General features: G+C 41.0%; 1 protein-coding gene and 1 long non-coding RNA gene across 2 annotated transcripts in view; both read right to left on the reverse strand.

Annotated features, from left to right (window-relative positions):
• Nucleotides 1–606: 606 nt before the first annotated feature.
• The window catches only part of LOC128382757 (uncharacterized), a 371,423-nt gene continuing 349,455 nt past the window's right edge, over nt 607–22,574 (reverse strand). Inside the window, exons 23-34 of the mRNA XM_053342769.1 lie at nt 8,076–8,249; nt 7,199–7,375; nt 6,248–6,421; nt 5,823–5,981; nt 5,604–5,650; nt 4,767–4,903; nt 4,587–4,633; nt 3,839–4,056; nt 3,131–3,396; nt 2,479–2,595; nt 2,206–2,347; nt 607–1,819 (exon numbers count right to left, since the gene is read on the reverse strand). Coding sequence (XP_053198744.1) covers nt 1,506–1,819; nt 2,206–2,347; nt 2,479–2,595; nt 3,131–3,396; nt 3,839–4,056; nt 4,587–4,633; nt 4,767–4,903; nt 5,604–5,650; nt 5,823–5,981; nt 6,248–6,421; nt 7,199–7,375; nt 8,076–8,249 — 1,972 coding nt within the window. The 3' untranslated portion in view covers nt 607–1,505. The remainder of the gene's footprint in view (nt 1,820–2,205; nt 2,348–2,478; nt 2,596–3,130; nt 3,397–3,838; nt 4,057–4,586; nt 4,634–4,766; nt 4,904–5,603; nt 5,651–5,822; nt 5,982–6,247; nt 6,422–7,198; nt 7,376–8,075; nt 8,250–22,574) is intronic.
• On the reverse strand, nt 13,251–16,731 carry LOC128382183 (uncharacterized). Its single transcript, XR_008323688.1, has 5 exons — nt 16,710–16,731; nt 15,672–15,791; nt 14,429–14,584; nt 14,173–14,292; nt 13,251–13,383 (listed from the first exon to the last, which is right to left on the reverse strand). It is a non-coding gene; the product is annotated as an uncharacterized LOC128382183 (long non-coding RNA).

The raw sequence follows: 22,574 nt of genomic DNA on the forward strand, positions 1-22,574 counted from the left end.
CTATGGGCGAGTAAACAACCCCATCATTGTAACCTCTGCCACTCTTTGTCAGTAAGTCACAGAATCACACAGACACTTTTACAAGAATCCTGAGAGTGTTTCCTTTCCAATGATACCAGACACATCTCTGAGTCTCTAACCATGTGGGATCTGTGCTGCTCACAACTTGAGCATGTCGTTTAGGCTAACAACATAAAAAACAGGGGCGTGTGTTAAGAGGTTAAAGCGTGGACAAATGAAACTGTGTGAAATGAGATTAAAAGTGCGTCAGTGGTTAAAATCCTGCTGCTGCTGTCAGACTGACTCTGATTGGCTCTGTGTGGAACCTGAACTCCATCTAGTGGTGGAAACAGGGAACAACACTGTGACTGTGACCTGCTCCTTCCTCTTTCTTCAGTTCAGTGAAATCCAGAATGATTCCCTGTAGATTAACGTCACAGCTGTTCAGAGCAGCAGCTGAACTCTTGTTGGGTTCCTGCTGGTCTGATTGGTCCCAGTCCAGTAACGGAAAGCCAGAGATGAACAGTAAACAAACAGATTTTGACCTTTAATACATAAAAACGGACTTTAGAGAAGCTCCTGGGACTTTTCTTTCCAACTTTTTTAAAGAAACATTTTTATTTAGCTTTTTCCAATTTACCATGTCATGTAGAAGCATATGTACAGAACTATGAAGCAATGCATGTAAGATAGAGGAAAACCGTTTAATTGTAGCGTAAAAAAAACAACTAATTTGAATGTTTACAGTCTGGTTGAGCTGCTGTGGATCATGAAAGGATTCATGAACTCGTTTCTCAACATTATGTGATTTCTCTAGTTGTATGGATTTATTGGTTTCTTTAATCCACCAACCAAAAACTGTCTGATATCCATTTTAGGCAATAGTTGATAAGATTTCTGTGAGCTTAACATGAACCATGTTTACTGAGACTGAGGTTTAAGGCTCCACCTGGGACATTAGGTCCATATGTAACAAAATACTGCAAACATTCAACCTAAATGTATATTTGGGTGCAAGAACTTGTGGAAAACAGGAATTTCCCTTCCTGTAAGGCACGTCTGAAGCAAAGAGGTGAGAGATTTGACTTTTTTTTCCATTTAAATGGAGTGATGAACAGCTGATTAGTTAACTCTACATGTCACTGTGAGGTAAATACACGATGTGGAGAAGCAACGGTTCTCATTGTTGGAGAACGACAGCAAACTGTTCAGTTAAGACTTTTACATTTATTCAGAAAAGGGTCTGACTGCACTTTTACCAACAGTGTTTGGTTAAGACCAGCGGCTGCACTCACAGAAAAGTACGTTTGGTCTCATTTAACAGCAACAGCATCTGTTTTAGTTCATTTTTGCAGACACAACTTCTCTGCTTGGAATCCCTCCTCCTGTAGTCCAAGTATTGTTTGAGTGAAATCTGAGTGAAAGTCCACTTATAAAAAACAGCCGTAAGCATCAAATCTTATTTACAGACGACAGTAACGATGCTGATGCTGTTAACAGGTTGATCATGAGGTGAAGTTGAGTTGTCTGGACAGGTATGGATCCACCTCACAGAGGGCCATGATGAGACGTGAGCTGGCTTCCCTTCCTTTTCTCTGCACCGAGTCGATCACGTCTCGAGCTTTGTTTGCTCCTCTTTTTGTTCTGGCTGACTGCATTTCATCGTAACTCATAACTTGACACTCGAGAAGTTTATCCAGAAGCTGGTCTAGAATAGTTTCAGTCACTCCACTGATAAACTGGCTCCGAACCAATCGCAGCCTCTCCTCCGCTGGGATCACTCCCCCCGCTGAGAGACTCTGGAGATTTTCCCTTGGACCTGGAAGTTAACCAGAGAGAAGACTGTTGAAGCCATTTTTGCAAGAAATGATGAACATTTGAACAGAATCTCCACGTGGCGGTACCTACTCCTCCATGTTAGATTAACTATGAATACAGAGCGACTGCTGCTTCTCACATGAATGGACACAGAGATAACCATTGTTTCTTTTTTCTAAAATGTATTTCAAATTCAAGTTCAACTCCTCAAACACTTTTTACCAATCTAGATTAAACATACATTTAATCCATTAAATGACAAAAAGTCTTTGTGTTAAAGATCTGGAGCACCGTTCCTGCTTCCTGAAGGCATCATGATGAATCTGGATCTGGATTCATTATTATATTTATAATGTTGTGTGATTGTAACTGAGGTCTAAACTTTACCTGTCAGGCACAAGACACGTTTCCACACCTCTGTCCTCTCTTGGTCTTGGACCATCAAAGTCACTTGCTCTTGGTTTGTAGTGATGAAAACCTCAAATGTTGGGAAGAAGTTTGGTCCAAGCTTTGTGCGAAATGATATACGCTGAAAACCAGAAACAAAGTGTCATCTTCATACTAGTAAAAGTTCTTTATCTAGTAACTTAGTTACTTTCTAAAATTGTACACGTAACAATTAAATTAGTGAGCACCAGAAGTGGATCAGCGCTGACTCACCTCGGGCTGGATGATGGAGGCTTCAGGTTCACAGTGAACACTGTAACTTTGACCAATGCTGAGCTCACAGTCAGAAGAGATCCTGATGTTCTCTGCGTCTCCTTGTTGGGCAGCAACCTTCAGCACCAGGACATTTTATCATGGCATTTATTCTCAGATAGACAGACAATAACTTCTCTGTACTATTCATATTGTGTTATTGTACATGCTGAACATCTGTAGATGAATCTCGATGAGTTGTAGGTCAAATTAAACAAGCCTCCATCTCTGCTGTGTCAGTTAATAACCTTTCTATCATCCAGAGATCCTGTAGAAGCAGTTTAATGTTTAACATATACAGTTTAATGTTGTTAAATATAACAACAAGTTTCTTGTGAAAATATCTCAGAATAACATGAAAATAATTGTGTTAAAACAAGAAAAGTTTATTAAAAAAAATCTAAACAAATATTTTTATCATGAAGGTTTTAAATTCATGTTATTTAGTCCACTATTCGATATTTACATCACCTGGTGGTATTATAAGTGACATCAGTTCAGACTGGGTGATCACACTTTCTTACCACAGCAAAGGTTTGATAACAGAGGAGTCAGGTGACTGATCATCCTGTGGTGGAATCAGCTGATGTTTATTACAGACAGATAGTTTTACCTCAGTCAAAGGAACGTTGACCTGCAGCAGAAACACATCCAGGATTCGTTGCTGTCTGTATGGAGGTCTGAGGAACAGCAGAACCTGGCCACTGATTGGTCTTCTGGTGTTAATTAACTTCTTAACCAGATCCCAGACCAGGCCAAAGGCAGAGAGGTGAGGGACGTTCACAACCACATGAGTGTCTGTAATGTGCAGCGGCTTCAGGAAGCTCATTCCATCATCAGTGATGTGGACGACAGACAGCAGACCTTCAGGGAGCGGAGCTGTGAAAACACATTTTTATTTTACTAACAACCTCATTATGATGTTAGTGCTCATTCATTATGATGTTAGTGCTCATTCATTATGGTGTTAGTGCTCATTCATTATGGTGTTAGTGCTCATTCATTATAATGTTAGTGCTCATTCATTATAATGTTAGTGCTCATTCATTATGATGTTAGTGCTCATTCATTATGATGTTAGTGCTCATTCATTATAATGTTAGTGCTCATTCATTACGATGTTAGTGCTCATTCGTTATGATGTTAGTGCTCATTCATTTGATTTCTAGGTCATAAAGAATTAAACAGTTTGGACGAATCATCCAACCCAACTGTCAGTTCCCCAAATGACAAGACAAACTTTACTGCAGTAAGACTGTAAGAACACATAAATCTTCAGTGTTTGTCTTGTGTGACTCACAGAGCTCAATAATCATCTTACCATCCATGGTTTCACAGTGTGGCAGGTGGAGCTGACTGACAGCACCTTCAGGACTGGACTGGATGTTGAACAGCGGCCCTGCAGCTGTTTTACCAGCTGGTTGTAGGACACTCTCATCCCATTGGACAGTCCAGTACTGTAGCTCCGCCTTCTTACTCATAGCAAACATGAGTCCAGTCAAAGTACACCTGAACACACCTGAACCAGGACAGCTGAACCTGGAGGACACAGAGGAGCTGATCACACAACACAGACTCATGCAGCTTTTTAAAGAATGAATTTGCTGCAGATTATTGGCTGCAGGGCGCTCTGCTGTCCTAATGGTTAAGGCTCATACTATATAAACACAATGTCCATGATTTGATTCCCAGCCAGAGGACCTTTGTTGCATGTTATATCTTCTCTCTTCCCTTGTTTCCTGTCTCTCTACACTGACTCAAATAAAGGCAATAGAAGCTAAGAAAAGATAATATGCTGTGACTGCTGCAGTGCTTCAACAGCTGGAGAACAAACTGATCCGCTGGACAAGATGTGAGTGAAGCAGCAGCTGCAGGAATATGAAGAGTATGAAAAGTGATAAAAGTGAAGAGTAATCAGTGAAAGGAGATGACAGGACCGTTGAATCTGAACTAAAATGAGTTAAATGACTGAACAGAGCGGAACTATCTGAAAGCAGGTGAAGTGTCATCACTGAAAGAAGTTGATGAGGTTGAAGGTTGAAATCTTGTTCATCTTATGATTTGGTTACCTGTATGAAATGTTTGCAGACTCAGTCAGCATGTTGGGTGTGAAGCCCTAAAATGTAGAAAGTGAAAACATTAGTTAGAGAAACTGAACAGCTGACTCTCAGTCATACAGCTGACAGGATCCTCACTGCTTCAGGTTCTACTCTGCACTCTGTACTGTTTAATTATTGTATTGACTCTACCTGCCAGTGAGTTGTTCCAGTCAGATTATCTCTGCACACAACCTGCTGCTTCATCCTCTCTGGATCATCTCTGCTGTCCTCAGACACATTGAGGGTTGTGTTGGATGTGGACGGATGTGATGAGAGATTAGAGCCATCTGATGTGGAGAAGAAGACAAACAGCAGATGTTAAACTCTTCTGGACGTCCTTATGGTCCAATGATCTAAGACACACTGAAATCTGAAACACAAAGCTCCAGTTTAAGGCTGGACAGAGACTTTCTCCACATGTATCCTGTTGATCTCTACTGGAAAACCTTTACTAGAAATAATAATATCCACATGCAGATGGTTGTGTGTTAGACAGGAGCTCTGTATGAAAAAACACAAACCCTCTCATTCATCTGAGTAAGAGCAGTCCAACAATACCAAACACACTGAACCTAGCTCCACTTTAGCTACAATACATGATGTCATCTAGCAAGAAGCAGGGATGACGAATCACATACATGCAAACACACATTCCTGGTGGATTCCTTTAAAATGTTAATGCTGTATTTCTCTGGTGTATCTCATGATTGTGTTGAGTAGTGTATCTCTCACAGTTGAAATAGTTTCCAACATGTTAACTTTCCAGAGATGTAAAATCCTGTCTGAGTATTACAAACCACTGAGCAGCATGTTGCCGTCTGATAAATCTTTAACAGCATGTTTGGACTTCCTTTTCATGTCTCACCGTAACAACACAGCCCACAGATACAGCCTCCTGTGTTGTTTTAACTAAGGGCTGTTTTCACTTTGAATCTTAAAAATTGTGTCACATTGACACTTTGAACTGGTCTCAGTCTCAACACTCACCTCCTTCATGTCCATCAGGTGAAGCTCTGTTTGGTGTGTTCTCCTCCCTGTAGGAATAAATAGAAACACAGCAGTTATCTGGACTGTCTTATGAAGAGGGTTCAAATAACCACTCTATCTCTTCTCTAAAGATAACTCATTCAGAAATGCAAAAATTTTGCTCACATTAAAGTAAATTACTGAACTTCATTTCTGATTGCAGTAGAAACAGTCTCTTACTTTATGTGTGAGGGTCCAGCTTCATCACTGATGTCTGGAGGAGGATGTTTGGGCTCACAGGTGGGTGCTGGAGACTCTGATTTGTTCTTTTCCTCCACACAACCAACCATCTTCTGCTTTCCAGTCCATGTGATAGGTGAACCATCAGAATCAGAGAGTCTAGACATATATATATATATATATATATACACACAAGAATACATTTCAGTCAGAGACACTTATGTCAAGTAAACTTCCATTTATAGAAAAAGGAAAAAAGGAAAAAGGATTGATGCAGTTCAACTTCAACACTGAGGTAAGAAAGTTTTCACACTAGCTGGACATAATAGATATTTGATGGGATGCTAACTGTATCATCCAAAATATAATCTTTGCAAAAAATAAATGGGCTCATCAACAAGGACCAACTTCAAATCATCACTGACCTCAGAGTCTCCAGTCTACAGTCTGGACTATCCAGAAAATCCCGCAGTGGCTTAACTCCTGATACCCGCAGCTTGTTTTCACTCAGATCCAGCTCTCTCAGATGGGAGGGGTTGCACTTCAGAGCTGAGGCCAGATAATCACAGCTGATCTTTGACAAACTGCAGTCCTTCAATCTGAATAAAGAATAAAAATATGTAAATAGAAATACATTTATGATCCAATTTGATGTTATCAGGTTTTAAATGTGCAGTTTAACATTACTATGCCCTGCTCAATATTACACCAACATTCAGACACTTATTCATGTTAACACTGATTCATCTGTGTGAGTGTGTTCTGAATAATCAGCATCAATGAACATTATTCATGGAAACAAACAAACAAACCATTTTTGACAAGTAAACTTAATCTATTTAACACAGGCATTAGTTTGAGGTTTTTATGTATTGAGATTTGACTCTTAACCAAAATGACGAAAAATAATTCCCTTTAACAAATAACTGGATATTTTCTACAGTTTCTTTATGAATCAATCATCTTTTTCATAACTATAAACTCAATTTTCTACAGTAGGAAATGAAAAAATAAAACTAATACAATTAACTGTACAGATGTATGATATGGATGTGCAATAAAAAGGTTTAGATGTTAAACATACACTGCTGCTTTAAAGTTTTAGATTTGGTTCCATTTCTACATAAATATGAACTAAAGTAAAGAATTCCATGCAAGTCCGAAAACTACACAAAGAGACATCAATTAAACCAATGAGACAAAAACCTTACACTTATTCACTTATTTATTGAGGAAAATAATCTTATGTTTCGGAACGTGTAAAATATGATCACATTTGAGTTCATATTTATGTAGAGAAAATTCAAAAGGGTTCACAAACTTTCAAACAGTAATATATAAGATTAATAATAGTATCAGTTGGTTACTGAACTCACCCCAGACTGTCCAGTTTACAGTCTGGGCTCTCCAGAAAACCACACAGCTGCTTCACTCCTGAATCCTGCAGCTTGTTGTTTTCATTCAGATCCAGCTCTCTCAGATGGGAGGAGTTGGACTTCAGAGCTGGGACCAGAGACGCACAGCTGACCTCCGACAAACTGCACCCACTTAATCTGAATAAAGAATAAATACATCTATTTACATTAATAAAATACTATTACTATGGTACCTCAGCTCTGTTCATGGTCCACTGCTGTTCTCTTTTTATATTTCATCTTTTAGCCAAATTACATGCACAAGATACGCAGCTGTATGTGCCTCTAAAGGCTGACGATCATACACAGATTAACAATTTAGAGGCCTGCTCGGCTGCAGCGAAATCCTTACTTATAAAACGGGAATGCTCATTTGTACCAATCTGATCTCCTTCAATCTTACATTCTATCTGGAGCTTTCTGATGTTAAAATGCAGGGATCCTGTTTGTCAACAGATTTTAAAAGCAGTCAGCAGGCCACAGGGCCTTTTTCTATCAGACACTTTTCCTGAAATAATTTTCTTAAATATCACCATTGTTTCTGAAAGTCCAATTAGTTATTTATTATTTGCTTGTTCAGGCACTTATAGATGTTAGCTTTATCCTTTTTGTTGGTTTGGTTTCAGTCTCTATTAATTTATTAAGTCATATTAATTAAAACATATCTGTCTTGATTATGAGATTTTTGTAAGCATTATCATTGCTTTGATCAAACAGTGGATCTTTTATAACATTTATAACTACAGGCTATATTTTGTAAAATAAGAGCAATAAAAATATTGAAATAAGGACAGATTTACTTGCAAAATCTACAAAACAGTAAATGATGTGAACTGACCTCAGAGTCTTCAGTTCACAGAGTGGGTTTGACACAAAATCGGACAGCTGCTTCACTTCTGAATCCTGCAGCTTGTTGTAGCTCAGATCCAGCTCTCTCAGATGGGAGGAATTGCGCTTCAGAGCTGAGACCAGAGAAGCACAGCTGATCTCTGACAAACCACATCGACTCAATCTGAATAAAGAATAAATTATTAAAATCCATGAATTGTCCCATCAAATGTGTTCAGGTTTTAAATGTGTAGTTCAACATTACTATGTTCTCATTAATGAGCTTTTCTCTAAAATGAGCAGAGTGACTTTGTCACTGTGTTATTTTTTTAAAGTATATATTTTTTGGGCTCTTTGCCTTTAATGGACAGGTTAGTAGAGATAGACAGGAAACAGGAGGCAGAGAGGGGGGCGATGACACGCAGGATAGGACCGATCGGTGCGGGAGTCGAACCGGGGTAGCCTGCAAAGAGGACTACAGCCTCAACACATGTGGCGGGCGCTCCTCCCACTGAGCTAAATTCCACCACGTCACTGTGTTATTGTGGATTATCATAATGTCAGCCTTCTACAGACAACATCCAAATGTATATATGGGCTTATATGTAAAACCCATATGTATGTAATGTATGTATGGACTTCGAAGACTTCCTCAATCCCACCGACATGCCTTCCGGTAAGGAAGCAGGGCCTGGGAACTCGGGTGTGGGCTCCACTATCTCTGGGGCGGTGGTCACCGAGGTGGTCAAAAAGTTCCTCGGTGGCAGGGCCCCGGGGGTGGATGAGATCCACCCTGAGTTCCTCAAGGCCTTGGATGTTGTGGGGCTGTCATGGTTGACACGACTCTGCAGCATCGCATGGACATCGGGGGCAGTGCCTCTGGATTGGCAGACTGGGGTGGTGGTCCCTCTTTTTCAAAAGGGGGACCGGAGGGTGTGTTCCACCTATAGGGGGATCACACTTCTCAGTCTCCCTGGTAAGGTCTATTCAGGGGTGCTGGAGAGGAGTGTCCGTCGGATAGTCGAACCTCGGATTCAGGAGGAGCAGTGTGGTTTTCGTCCAGGCCGTGGAACAGTGGACCAGCTCCACACTCTGCAGGATCCTTGGGGGTACATGGGAGTTTGCCCAACCAGTCCACATGTGTTTTGTGGACTTGGAGAAGGCATTCGACCGTCTCCCTCGGGGAGTCCTGTGGGGGGTTCTCCGGGAGTATGGGGTATCAGACCCCCTGATACGGGGCGTCCATTCCCTGTATGACCGGTGTCAGAGCTTGGTCCGCATTGCCAGCAATAAGTCGGACTTTTTTCCGGTGAGTGTTGGACTCCGCCAGGGCTGCCCTTTGTCACCGATCCTGTTCATAATTTTTATGGACAGTGTGGATAGTTTGGTGACCTCAGGATTGGGTCACTGCTTTTTGCAGATCAACAGGCGGATCGGTGCGCCGTCTGCAGTAATGCAGACTCTGCACAGATCCGTCGTGGTGAAGAGAGAGCTGAGCCGAAAGGCAAAGCTCTTGATTTACCAGTCGATCTTGGTTCCTACCCTCACCTCTGGTCATAAGCTTTGGGTAGTGACCGAAAGAACAAGATCGCGGGTACAAGCGGCCGAAATGAGCTTCCTCCATAGGCTGGCTGGGCTCTCCCTTAGAGATAGGGTGAGAAGCTCATTTATCCGGAGGGAGCTCGGAGTAGACCCGCTGCTCCTCCACGTCGAGGGGAGCCAGATGAGGTGGCTCGAGCATCTAGTCAGGATGCCTCCCGGACGCCTCCCTGGTGAAGTGTTCAGGGCCCGTCCCACCGGTAGGAGACCCAGGACACGCTGGAGAGACTGTGTCTCTCGGCTGGCCTGGGAACACCTCGGGATACCCGAAGAGCTAGACGAAGTAGATGGGGAGAGGGAAGTCTGGGCTTCTCTACTTAGGCTGCTGCCCCCGAGACCCGACCAGGATAAAGCGGAAGAAGACAGTACGGTACAGAGCACTTCATTTTGGGAACTATGAGTTAAAAGGGCTAAAAGGGCTTTTTCTCCCACACAATTCTCAATATGCTATACATCTACTTAAAGCAGAGACTTGGCACTTGTATTGGACTATTTATTATTTTACTTCAAATTGAATGTAGTGAAGCACACAGCCTGAAGAACAAAATGTGTGAACTGTACCTACCTCAGAGTCTCCAGCCTACAGTGTGGACTCTCCAGTCCAGCAGATAGTGGCCTCACTCCTGAATCCTGCAAGAAGTTTTGACTCAGATCCAGCTCTACCAGATGGGAGGGGTTGGATTTTAGAGCTGAAGCCACAACTTCACAGTGAATGTCTGAGAGTCCACGGCGAGACAGTCTGTCATGACACACATAACAACACATTTGATGACAATACAGTTTTATGTTTTGAGTAACTTCCATATTGTGCGCAGTCTGTCTGTGTGACCTGAACCCATATCAGCCTTAATTAGGTCAGAGGTTTTTGTGGTCCATGTTCTTAAGATGAAGATGTGGCATCCCTTAACATTCCCTGTGCTCACTATTTAATCACAAACCCTTAGGATAAAAAATTATAGCAGTAATAGCATGAAAACAATTTTGTAAGACTTTTGTAATCTTTGGAAAATTATAGACATTATTTTAAGCTGTCAAATATAGTGATAAAAAGTGTCAGATTATGGAACCTTGGGGAACCTCCTCAAGAACATTTGAGACTAAATATAACTGGCATATTTTTTTCAATACATAGGTGAAACACTATTTCAACAGCAGTGTTATTAAATAATAATTCTATATTATTTATATTTGGATAACTAAACTACTAATCTACACTGATTTATAAAGTTAATCACATCAGTTGTGTCCACATGTACATCTCAACATAAGCCATCAGTACTAACCGAGCCTTTCTGCAGTTCCTCACAGCTGGGATCAGTCTCTGTCGTCCCTCCTCTGATGTGTTGTATTTCTCCAGGTCCAACTCATCCAGAACCTCCTCTGACATCTGCAGCATGTAGGCCAGAGCTGAGCAGTGAATATCAGAGAGTTTCTTCTCTGATCTGTTCTCTGACTTCAGGAACTCTTGGATCTCCTGATGTACTGAGCGGTCGTTCATCTCCATCAGACAGTGGAAGATGTTTATGCTTCTGTCAGGAGAGATGTCGTACATGCTCATCTTCTTCAGGTTGTTGATGGCTCTCTGGATGGTTTCTGGACTGTTGTCTGTCTGACCCAGCAGGCCTCCTAAGAGACTCTGGTTGGACTCCAGAGAGAGGCCATGAAGGAAGCGGACAAACAGGTCCAGGTGGCCATTTTCACTCTTGAGAGATTTCTCCATGGCTCCCCTAAGGAAGTCATCCAGGGTTGAGTCATGGGTATCTTTGTTTCTGAGATAAGCAAAAGTCCTGTCATGGAAAGACTTTGGTTTTGATCCCTTGAGTTTGTACTCTTTTCCCAGGAAGTCCTCCAGTACCTGTGTGTTCCCGCTGGTGTAACAGTGGTACATGTAGACTGCAGCCAGAAACTCCTGAATGCTCAGATGAACAAAGCTGTAGACTGTTTTCTGGAAGATCACACTCTCTCTTTTGAAGATCTGTGTACAAACTCCTGATAACACCGAGGCCTCTGTGACATCAAGACCACACTGCTCCAGGTCTTCTTGGTAGAACATGATGTTTCCTTTCTGCAGTTGTTCAAACGCCAGCCTCCCCAGCTTCAGAAGAAGGTTCCTGTCAGCCTCCGTCAGCTCCTGTGGACTCGTCTCATGTCCCTCATCATACTTGTTCTTCTTCCTCTTTGTCTGAACCAACAGGAAGTGTGAGTACATGTCAGTCAGGGTCTTGGGCAGCTCTCCTCTCTGGTCTGTAGTCAACATGTGGTCCAGAACTGTAGCAGTGATCCAGCAGAAGACTGGGATGTGACACATGATGTGGAGGCTCCTGGATGTCTTGATGTGTGAGATGACTGTGCTGGACTGCTCTTCATCACTGAATCTCCTCCTGAAGTACTCCTCCTTCTGGGCATCAGTGAAGCCTCGTACTTCTGTTACTCTGTCCACACATGAAGGAGGGATCTGATTGGCTGCTGCAGGTCGGGAAGTTATCCAAACGAGAGCCGAGGGAAGCAGCTTCCCCTGGATGAGGTTTGTCAGCAGCACGCTGACTGATGACTTCTGTGCGACATCAGACACGACCTCACTGTTGTTGAAATCCAGTGAAAGTCTGCTTTCATCCAGGCCGTCAAAGATGAACAAAACTTTACAGACAGCGAGCTTCTCTGCTGTGAGCTTCTGTAATGTTGGATAGAAAACATGGATCAGCATGAGCAGACTGTACTGCTCATCTTTGATCAAGTTCAGCGCCCTGAACGAGAACAGAATCAGCAGACTGATATCTTGGTTGTTGGAGCGCTGTGCCCAGTCCAGAGTGAACTTCAGCACTGAGAAGGTTTTTCCAACACCAGCGACGCCGTTCATCAGAACCACTCTGATGTGTTTCTGTTGGTCAGGTAAGGGTTTAAAGATGTCCTGACACTTGATTGGAGTGTCATGGAGGGTCTTCATCTTGGAAGCTGTTTCAAGCTGCCACACCTCATGTTGGGTATTAACCTCTTCACTCTGTCCCTCTGTGATGTGGACCTCAGTGAAGATGCTGATGAGGAAGGTTTTACTTCCTGCTTCATCAGTTCCTTGAGTCACACATTCATATGTGCTGCTCAGACTGATCTGATGTTCATCTAAAAGCTCCTGCAGACCATCTACTGGTAAAAGAAAAGTAAAAAAACACTTTAGACAGAGGTTTGGGGGACCCACCAGGCCACTGAAAAGGGGGGAACCACTGGACTTTGGGTTCAGTCAGACTTTGAATCTGCTCTGTTTGATGAGCTCTGCTGTCATTCTGCAGCTCCACTTTCCCTATCTACCGTCCTGGTGATCACATTTCCATGCATATAAAAGTACTGAATGCAGCTGAATCTTACTCTGAGGATAATTTACATTACCAACATAAAATGTTTGTGAAATAAAAAAAGTTTTCCAAAAAACTTTTTGGTGTTTTCTTTACAGTAATCTAAAATGTTGGTGTAATAAAATGTCCTGTTTTTAGACAGCAGACAGATCTTCAGTCTTACTTTGTACAGTACTGGTCTGGCTGTCTGTCTGCAGTCCAGGTCTGGTTCTGGATCTTTTTCCACAATGGGGACAGGAGGAGTCTTCTGATGAAGGCGACTGGTCCCAGTATGAGGTGATGCACTGTCTGCAGAACCAGTGTCCACAGCTGGTAGAGATTGGATCCTTCAGTACGTCCTGACACAAACAGCAGGTCAGCTGCTCCTGAGTACTTCAAAAATAATAAAGACAGACGTGGATTTACAGTCTGGTTACCTCAGCCTCAGGTGGCAGATTATCACGATGGTAGGAGGGAAGGTGCAGCTAAGTTTGCATTCCTTTTAGTTTTTGCTAAGCAGCAGGGAACCTTTCTTTGTGTCACTTAAATATCTACTAAGTTGCTGTAGGACTAGATGCTGACTCCAACTAACTCCCATTCAAAAATTATCACCTACTCTCAAGAAATACAAAGTCAATCATCATTTTCAACAAGTCATTCTGGTCTCCATCTCTAAATTCAGGTCCTCTAACAAGTGTGCTCATCATCATTTTTTAAATTATTGACTTACAGTAGTTTTGATGTCTGCCATGTGGATGCTGACTGACAGTTGGCTAACCTGCTGCTCTCCTCGGCTACAGGACTCATGCTGAGTCGGACTAATGTCACAATATTTCACAAAGTTTAATATTACTTCATAACGATACCTGCCCTGTTAGCATAATTCAGCCAAGTTACCCAATGTTAACCCAAGTCTGCACCACTCTGTGTTCTCAGTAAGCTCATGTTAGTTTTGGTCAGGTGTTGTGGAGAATATCTCCAGAGCATGTAAGGCAACATCCCACACTCCTCATTTGGAAGGTCCAATAGAAAGATGCAAACCAATGGGTGACATCACACTTCGCTACATCTATTTTTATATACAGTGTATGGTAGTTAGCCTTTAAATAGTATCTGCACCAATAGTTCGTCCTTATAACTAAATCATGTTCAGGTCAGTTTACAGTAGAAACAGTCTCTTACTTTGAGTCTGAGGGTCCAGGTTCATCACTGAAGAATGGAGGCTCTTCTTTAGAGACATCACTCTTCACAGAAAGACAACTGGGTGGTAAAGAATCTGCTCTATGAGTGTAGTGCTGATCTCTAGAAACAGCAAACAGATTTTATTCACATTATATACTAACTGTAAACATATGAAAAGGACAAAGGGTCTCTGAATACACAAAGAATGTCACTGTCAATAGTTTGTAGGATTTAAAGCTTGTAGCAGTTTTCTTACTTTGAGTCTGAGGGTCCAGGTTCATTACTGAAGAATGGAGGCTCTTCTTTAGAGACATCACTCTTCACAGAAGGACAACTGGGTGGTAAAGAATCTGCTCTATGAGTGTAGTGCTGATCTCTGGAAACAGCAAACAGATTTTATTCAAATGTTACCCTGTAAAATGATCAAAAGGACAAAGGGTCTCTCACTGTGTCTTGGGATTGTAACTCCATGCCGGTGCAAATCTCCCAATCTCCCAACAGTTCTACGCCCCTCAGATGGAGGAGGAGGAGCCACTGATCTTCTGATTAGTGGACGAGCCGCTCTACCTCCGGAGCCACAGAAGGTAGAGCTCTGCACATGTCCTCCTTTATTGATTTTAGTCCTGTATGGTGCCATCTATCTATTTATTTATTGTAGTATTGCACATTTCTTAACTTGTATTGCCTATTTTCTAGAGATACTGTGCTGTCTTGTAGGAATGACAATAAAGTACTTTGATTTGATTTGATTGATTGATTTGACGTACCATCGTCCACCAAAAATAGACTGGACACATCTGTTTAGCAGAGCAGACCATAGAGACTCTGGGATGCTTCTGAAACATGATGCATGTCCAGTAGGATTACAAGCATTGACTAAAGTAGCTCAGGCCACATTTATATAATTTTTAGACTCTATTGTCTCTGATCTGTATCAAGGAGCTGCTCTGGTCTACAGTCACTGTGAATCTTCCACTGCAGGCTTAAAAACTGCCTTTTCAAATGATACCTCGACACCCCATGATAGCGAAGAGAGGTCATTCCAAGAAGGAAAAACACTATAAGCCTCTGTATATATACTGAACAGGTTCTTAGAGGAATGACCCTCCAAGCTCTAGTTTCTAGAGTTTAAATGTAAGTCTGTTAGAACAACAAGTTTCATTGTGCTCTCCTCTCCTTCCTCTCTCTCCTCTCCTTCCTCTCTGTCCTCTCTACTCCAACCGGTCGAGGCAGATGGCCGCCCACTCTGAGTCTGGTTCTGCTTAAGGTTACTTCCTGTTAAAAGGGAGTTTTTTCTTGCCACTGTCACCAAGTGCTGCTCATGTGGGAATGTTGGGTCTCTTTAAATGAAACCTGAAGAGTTCGGTTTAGAACCTGCTCTACGTGGAAAGAGCCTTTAGATGACTCTGTTGTGATTTGGAGCTATACAAATAAAGATTGATTAAGATTGATTGATTGAAGTGCCTACCACATGAATGTAATGTAATATAATATCTTACGTGCTGTCTGGAGGGTTTTTTTTAGTTTGGTCACCGTCCATAGTCTGATAGCCAGATTCTATATCAGATCTGTCCTCCTCTTCCTCCACACAATCACTCTTGTTGTGGACTTCAGTCTGTCTGAGAAATGAAGCAGAAACACTGATTGTGAGCTCAGGACACATCTTTAGCAAGTATGTTCAAGTGTAACAGCTAACAGAAATAAACAGTCTCATACAAGTTATAGCATAAAGAACCCAGTAATCTCCCATATTAGGATCTGTTAATGATCCAGTTTAGATTTGTGAAGTGGGAGGAGCTACTTTGGCTTCCTGGAGTAAAAATCCCATTCATTCACATACTCACCTGTTAGTATGCTTATTGTACATATAACAGTGCATTAGGCATTCATTTAATATGTGACATTAATAACACAAAACAGGATGACAACACCACTGCTTACTGAAGGTAATGTGGATCAATCTGATGCTAGAAACTCAGCTGTTACAGGAGGAAACGTTCATTTCATCTTATTGTCTTTATCTTGTAGCTTGTGGATAAAGATACAAACCTTTTTCACATCTTTAAAACTAACTTAAACAACCCGTAGAAACGTGTACTGAGAGCAGAATACAGCTGTGTATGTCCTCTGTTACTTTAACATCGCAGTGAAATATTAAATATAAACTCTGAGCTGCATTCAGAAACAGCCCGAGGTGCAGAGTGTATTGTTGTGTCACACTGGATGAAGCACGAATCACTTTAATGATCCTTTTTGGGTCAAACGGACAGGTGCTCAACCCCCCCGTGGAGGTCTAACTGTGCACGCGCCTGTCAGGAGAACAACAGCAAATGACAAAATGCACATCTGTGACACAGCTCACATCTGTTCAACTGTGACACAGCTTTGTTTGTTCTCTCAAACACGAAGCACAAAGCAGAATCTGAGTCTACAGACAGAGTTACAGTCTCACCTCAGCCTGGAGACAATGTCTAAACAGACGTCTTCCCTCTACTGTCACACAGTTTGCAGATAGATGAGATGTAATGAACACTCACGCTGTTTTATTCGGTCTGTTTTCTTCCTTCCTCTTCGCGGACTGTAAAATGGAGTCGTTATTGAGTCATTACTTCCTGCTCCTCCTCTACTGCTCCTCTACTGCTGTAATGTGGAAGCTTTAAAATACTTAAATAAAACAAATCAAACTAAGAAATAAAGTAAAATACGATCATATAAATAATTATACTGTGTATTTATTTTTAGGTAGGTATTTACAGTGTTAATAATAATAGTGATTCGGTGATTAGTCATAATTTAATAAAAAACACATTAAAACGGCAATTATTGGGGTTTTGGAGTTTAATTAAACATAATTAATAGTTGTATTATTAGGACATTAATTTTCACGCCACATTAATGTTAAACGTCACCAGTAAACACAGTGGAGAGGTTTCAGGTGTCTCGGTGTTGTCCAGCAGGGGGCAGCATAGATCTGCTCACTAAATACAGCAGCGTCATTAGTTTCCATGAGGAGGAGCAGGACAGCTGAGTTTAAACACACAACGTTCAATAATTAACATTTTACCATTTATTGTCTTTTCATTATGACACAGTAAACACATCATTTTAGGGACAATAGTGTGTTCTGTATTTCAACATATTTATTAGTTTGATTTGTTTTAATTTGTTTTAATTTAGATATTTGAAATCTTCTATACAGTACTGCAATGATTAGGACTCTGATAAACCTTTAAAAGTGAAAAACAGAAAACATTAATTATTCTGAATTAAGATATAATCAGAGTTGACTTCATTTTCTCTATTATTGTCCTCTAGGCAAAGCTTATAATACAACATATTAATACGAGTCATGTAGCAGTAATAGTAGAAACACTATCAGTAACATTATCAGTTAATCAGCATTGATAATTGAATTTATTGAAAATATATTAATCAACAACATAGAGCCTCAAACATCAAGAAGCAGTCTACTCATCAAAGTACTGTCCTTTCTGTCCTCAGTAAAGTGATGGCATCTGCTGTTCACAAATAACCACAGAGCTATTTCATCTGAATCATTTAAAGATTATTTTTGATGTGCTCATAGAAAGTCGAGATGTGTTAGACGGACAGTAAAACTGAGAATCAGGGTTTAAACTTGACACTTGTATGCAGGTTTCTGAGTCTCTGAGTGAAAACAGGTTGATGTTGAGAATATGTCTAACTTTCCCTCCACTGAGCAGAAAACTTCAAAACTAATATTATTTTCCAGCTGGGTCTCAGAATGAAAAGTGCTGACTTGTATGTTTGCTGTTGGTTTAGGTCATTATGTTCATGGAGCAGGAGGAAGAATATTTATTCCTTCACTTGTTTCTTTGTCTCTTTAGATCTTTTGATGCTGACTGGATTCAAACCTTCAATGATTGAAATCACAAGTTCTCATCATTACCTGAAAATAAATAAATGTATTAATCCTGAAAGCTCCAACGTGACACATATTCAGTAATCTTACAGCTCCAAATGTTTCATACTTCAAAAAGTCAAACAGGAATGTTTTTAATCTTGTGATTTATTTACAGAACAGCAGAGTCCACCTTAAAAATCAGAGACAATAAAACATTTCTAGAGCAGAAGCAAGTGCAGTTAATTACTGGATGAAAACTCAGACTTTGTTTCCTATTATATGAAAATCAGCTTTAATAAGAGAATCTATGTTTCATATTGATCATTACTGTTTCAAACTCACCAGAAGTCTAGATTTCATATCCTGAACTGTGGTGCAGCACAGAGCTGTGAGTTTAAGGTTCTTACTAAATGTTAAACAACAGAAACACCTGAGAGCAGAAGATGAGTTGCTGTGAGACTTTCTGCTACTGTAGGTTCAGGTCTCTTGAAAGAACTGGATCCACCTCACAGAGAGCAGCGATCAGAGCTGAACTGGCTTCTGGTCCTTTTTTTCGCACCATGTCGATCAACGCTCCTGCTTTCTTTGCTCTGTTTGGGTTTTCAGCAGACTCCATTTCACCATCATTAATGATCTCTTGCTCCAGGAGTTTACCCAGCAGTGTGTTTAGATTAGAGTCAGACACTCTGTCAATGAACCCTGTCCGAACAGACAACAGCTTTTTATCTGCTGGGACACTTGGCGTCACTGCTGGACCAGCACCAGGACCAGGACCAGGACCAGGACCAGCACCAGCACCAGGACCTGGAGGATGAAGAAGTACCAGAGTGTAATAGAAGAGACAAGAACAGAACCAAAACAAAAATGCTTCAAGATTTAAACTGCAGTATCTCTGATTCAGAGCTGAAACTAATGATTATTTTCATTATTGGTTATTTTCTCTCTGATTGTCTATAAATGCTACAAAGCATCAATCCTAGTCTTTGGTTGAGATCTGCAAATTCCTCTGTTCTGTTAATGAGTATGGATGATTCTTACAGTGTCTGTTATCCACAGCTGTTTATATTGTAGTACTCATTGTTTATTAAATCAGCAGATGACACCAGGCTGCTGCAGTATAACCACACATCAGTTATAACTGTTATGTTTATTCTTGAAACACATTGCTTGGTAAATGCGCTGTTATAACAGTAACATGCCAATATAACAGCGCCCCTGGATATTAAATGGAATAAGAGATGACACTCTGATTGGTTTACCAAAACACGCCTATGATTAATGAGGGGACTAGTCCAACCCTTTTGGCGCATTGACCATCTTTCCGCCGTTAAAATAGCAAAAGTGGATTTGCTAGCTATGCGATTCACACCATGCACTATAGATCTTTAAAATGGGACCTAGTTCAACTTTTGCTGCAAAGAAATGTGACCTCATCCAGCAAGAAGGTGTATTGAAAAATTAAATACCTGAGTCTTTCTGAGTATTACAAACTTCAAACCTTCAAACGGATGACTGGACTTCCTGGATGGTGTTTCCTGTCTGATCTGTACCTTAACAACACCACCAACACAGCCTCCTGTGTTGTTTAACTCTGAATCTCTGATAAGTGAACGAACGCACCATGATGCATTCAGAGTGGGACAGAGCTTCACCAGAAACTTCAGAGACTTCACAGAGACACAGAATCAATCTACACTAGTTGTGTTTAGATGTGTATTTTGTCACATTGACACTTTGAACTGGTCTCAGTCTCAACACTCACCTCCTTCATGTCCATCAGGTGAAGCTCTGTTTGGTGTGTTCTCCTCCCTGTAGGAATAAATAGAAACACAGCAGTTATCTGGACAGTCTTATGAAGAGGGTTCAAATAATCATACTCTATCTCTTCTCTAAAGATAACTCTATGATTCCACACAACCATCAAGCTGTTCATCATCATCAGGACTTTCTAATCCAGCTATGATCTGGATTTGCAATGCATTACCCTTTTTTGTTAAATTTATGATTAAGACATGCAAAGGTTCCTGCTCACATTATGGAAAATGACTCTACTACATTTCTGATTTCAGTAGAAACAGTTTCTTACTTCAAGTCTGAAGGTTCACATTTGGACACACAGGTGGATGCTGGAGACTCAGGTTTGTCCTTTTCCTCCACACAACCAACCATCTTCTGGTTTCCAGTCAATGTGACAGGTAAACCTTCAGAATCGGAGAACCTAGACACATATATATTTCAGTCAGACTTACATCAAACTACTATACAGTTGGAGGAAAAGTCTGCTGTTTGAGGGAGACTCAATAGAAGAATGAATGCCCTCTTGATAAACATACATGAATATAAAGGGCCCCATTTTAACGATCTATAGTGCATGGCGTGAAGCGCGTGGTGCAAGTGCCTTTGGGGCGTATCCAATTTTGCTGTTTCAACGGCGGAAAAATGGTCAATGCACCAGGTGCCTCATTAATCATAGGTGTGTTTTGGGCGTAACACGCTGTAAACCAATCAGAGTGTCATCTCCCATTTCCTTTAATATCCAGGAGCGCTGTCACTTTGGCAGATTGCTATTATAACAGCACATTTACCAGCAATGCGTTTCAATAATATAACATGAGTTACTTTTCATCCTTCTAGGCACAGTTCACAGAAGTACAGAACGTGTAACTTCCTGTGCTCTAAAGCCCAATTTCCACCGGGTCCATCAGCGGCACGTTACAGCTGCACCGCGGTCACCGGAGCTGATAGGTACCACTATAATCAATGAGAGTGGGCAGCATTTCTATTTTTGACGGAATCGTTTCTAACAGAGCAGATTGCACCAGACAGGAAGCAGATTGCACCAGACATAGAATCGGCATAATAAAACTTCCGTCTTTCAAAATAAAACAACTCGTGCAGCCTCCCGATCGTATTTCAGCAACAAACAGGAATAAAACAGACAGATAAAGACTCCATCTAGCTACGTAGCTACTGACACATGACATCAGCACAAACATCTAAGGAAATTACCAAATCAACTAAATTTGAGCAAGTTAACAAAATCGGGTTGTTTAGTTGTGCTGCTACTACAGAAATTACGGTAGACTAAAGGGTCTCGTTCGGAATTGATTGGGCTACCGTAATAACTACATTAACAGTGCAACTTCATTTTAAAAGGCAGATTTCTCTCCCAGAGCTCCACTGCTGTAACGCTGCCAGTGTGAGTTGACACCGAGCAGAGGACGGAGCTAAACCGTAGCACAGCCGTTCCGCGCCGCTGACGGAGTGTTGGGAGGGTTACTTTTAAAATGTATTCCCCTACAGATTATTGATGATAAACATGTCCTAAAATGTAATCTGTAATGTATTCCCTTGGATTACTCAAGTAAAGTAATATATTCTAAACACTTTTAGTTTTAGTTTAATCATCTAGTGGAATGTCTAGTTAACACTTGCTTTAGAGAATGATCTTATTCCTGTCTTCAGAGAAAAAGTTATGCAAATACACAAAAATGGTACGTTTTGTCCTGCAACTGATACTATTTAAAGAAAAGCGGCATCCAAGAGTCAACATTCTTCAATTTCTTTTACCTTTATCAATTTCCACAGCTCAGAAATTAGGGAAAGTAAAATTAAAATTTTTATTCTTAAATATTGATGAATGAAGAAAAACTTGTGCTCCAGCAGAAAGTTCATGCCCTCTAGAAAGTAGTGCAGTTGGCTAAATCTGTCAGAATAGCACAGTTCAACCACTAGATGGAGACAAAGGCTTGATGGCTTGAATTGACTCAAAATGATCCAGACACATTGGAGAAGCTGTTAATGGGAATATTATGCGACCAGACACAATGTTTAACCATAAAAACAGCGAAGGTATGACATAATTTGTAGTTTTGGATTTTTCTTTGATGGTTTATCCCGCGAGTCACGGTGTCATATGACTATATTCGTGCTTGTTTAACTGCCCTGAGACACAGGCGGCGACTCTCGGGTTTAAGAGGTTAATAGTTTCCGGGTTAATTTCTCCGTTGTTTTGGCCCCACTCCCCACTCAATGTTTATAACTTACTTATCACCCGACTGGCTAGCTAACGCTAATTAGCCAACTTAACTCAAGATGCTTCTTCAAATCAGACGTGGAGCCTCTCGATGCTGAAAGCAGCTTCTTGATGGTAAACAAAGCTGTCACTGCACTTTGATGTTGCAATCTTCTTTACCAGGTGTGTAGGTAAAATGTTCTCTGTATTTCCATGCCAAAATTGTCCTCCTCCTCTTGGTCGTTCATGTAGTTCTCCGCAATTGTCATTTGGTGTTGTGTGTAAAGTGCTTTCGTGCATTGATTTACAGCGTATTTGCGCGTGCATAATGCCACCTGCATTCGCACAGTGCAACCTGCGTGGTGCAGTAAAGTAATCAGTAATATTTTTTAAGCAAGTAACTGTATTCTGAATACACCAATTTAAACTGTAACTATAATGGAATACAGTTACTTGTATTTTGTATTTTAAATACGTAACACTGTTACATGTAATCCATTACTC

Source organism: Scomber japonicus, chromosome 21 (genome assembly GCF_027409825.1).
Source record: "Scomber japonicus isolate fScoJap1 chromosome 21, fScoJap1.pri, whole genome shotgun sequence".
NCBI lineage: Eukaryota > Metazoa > Chordata > Actinopteri > Scombriformes > Scombridae > Scomber > Scomber japonicus.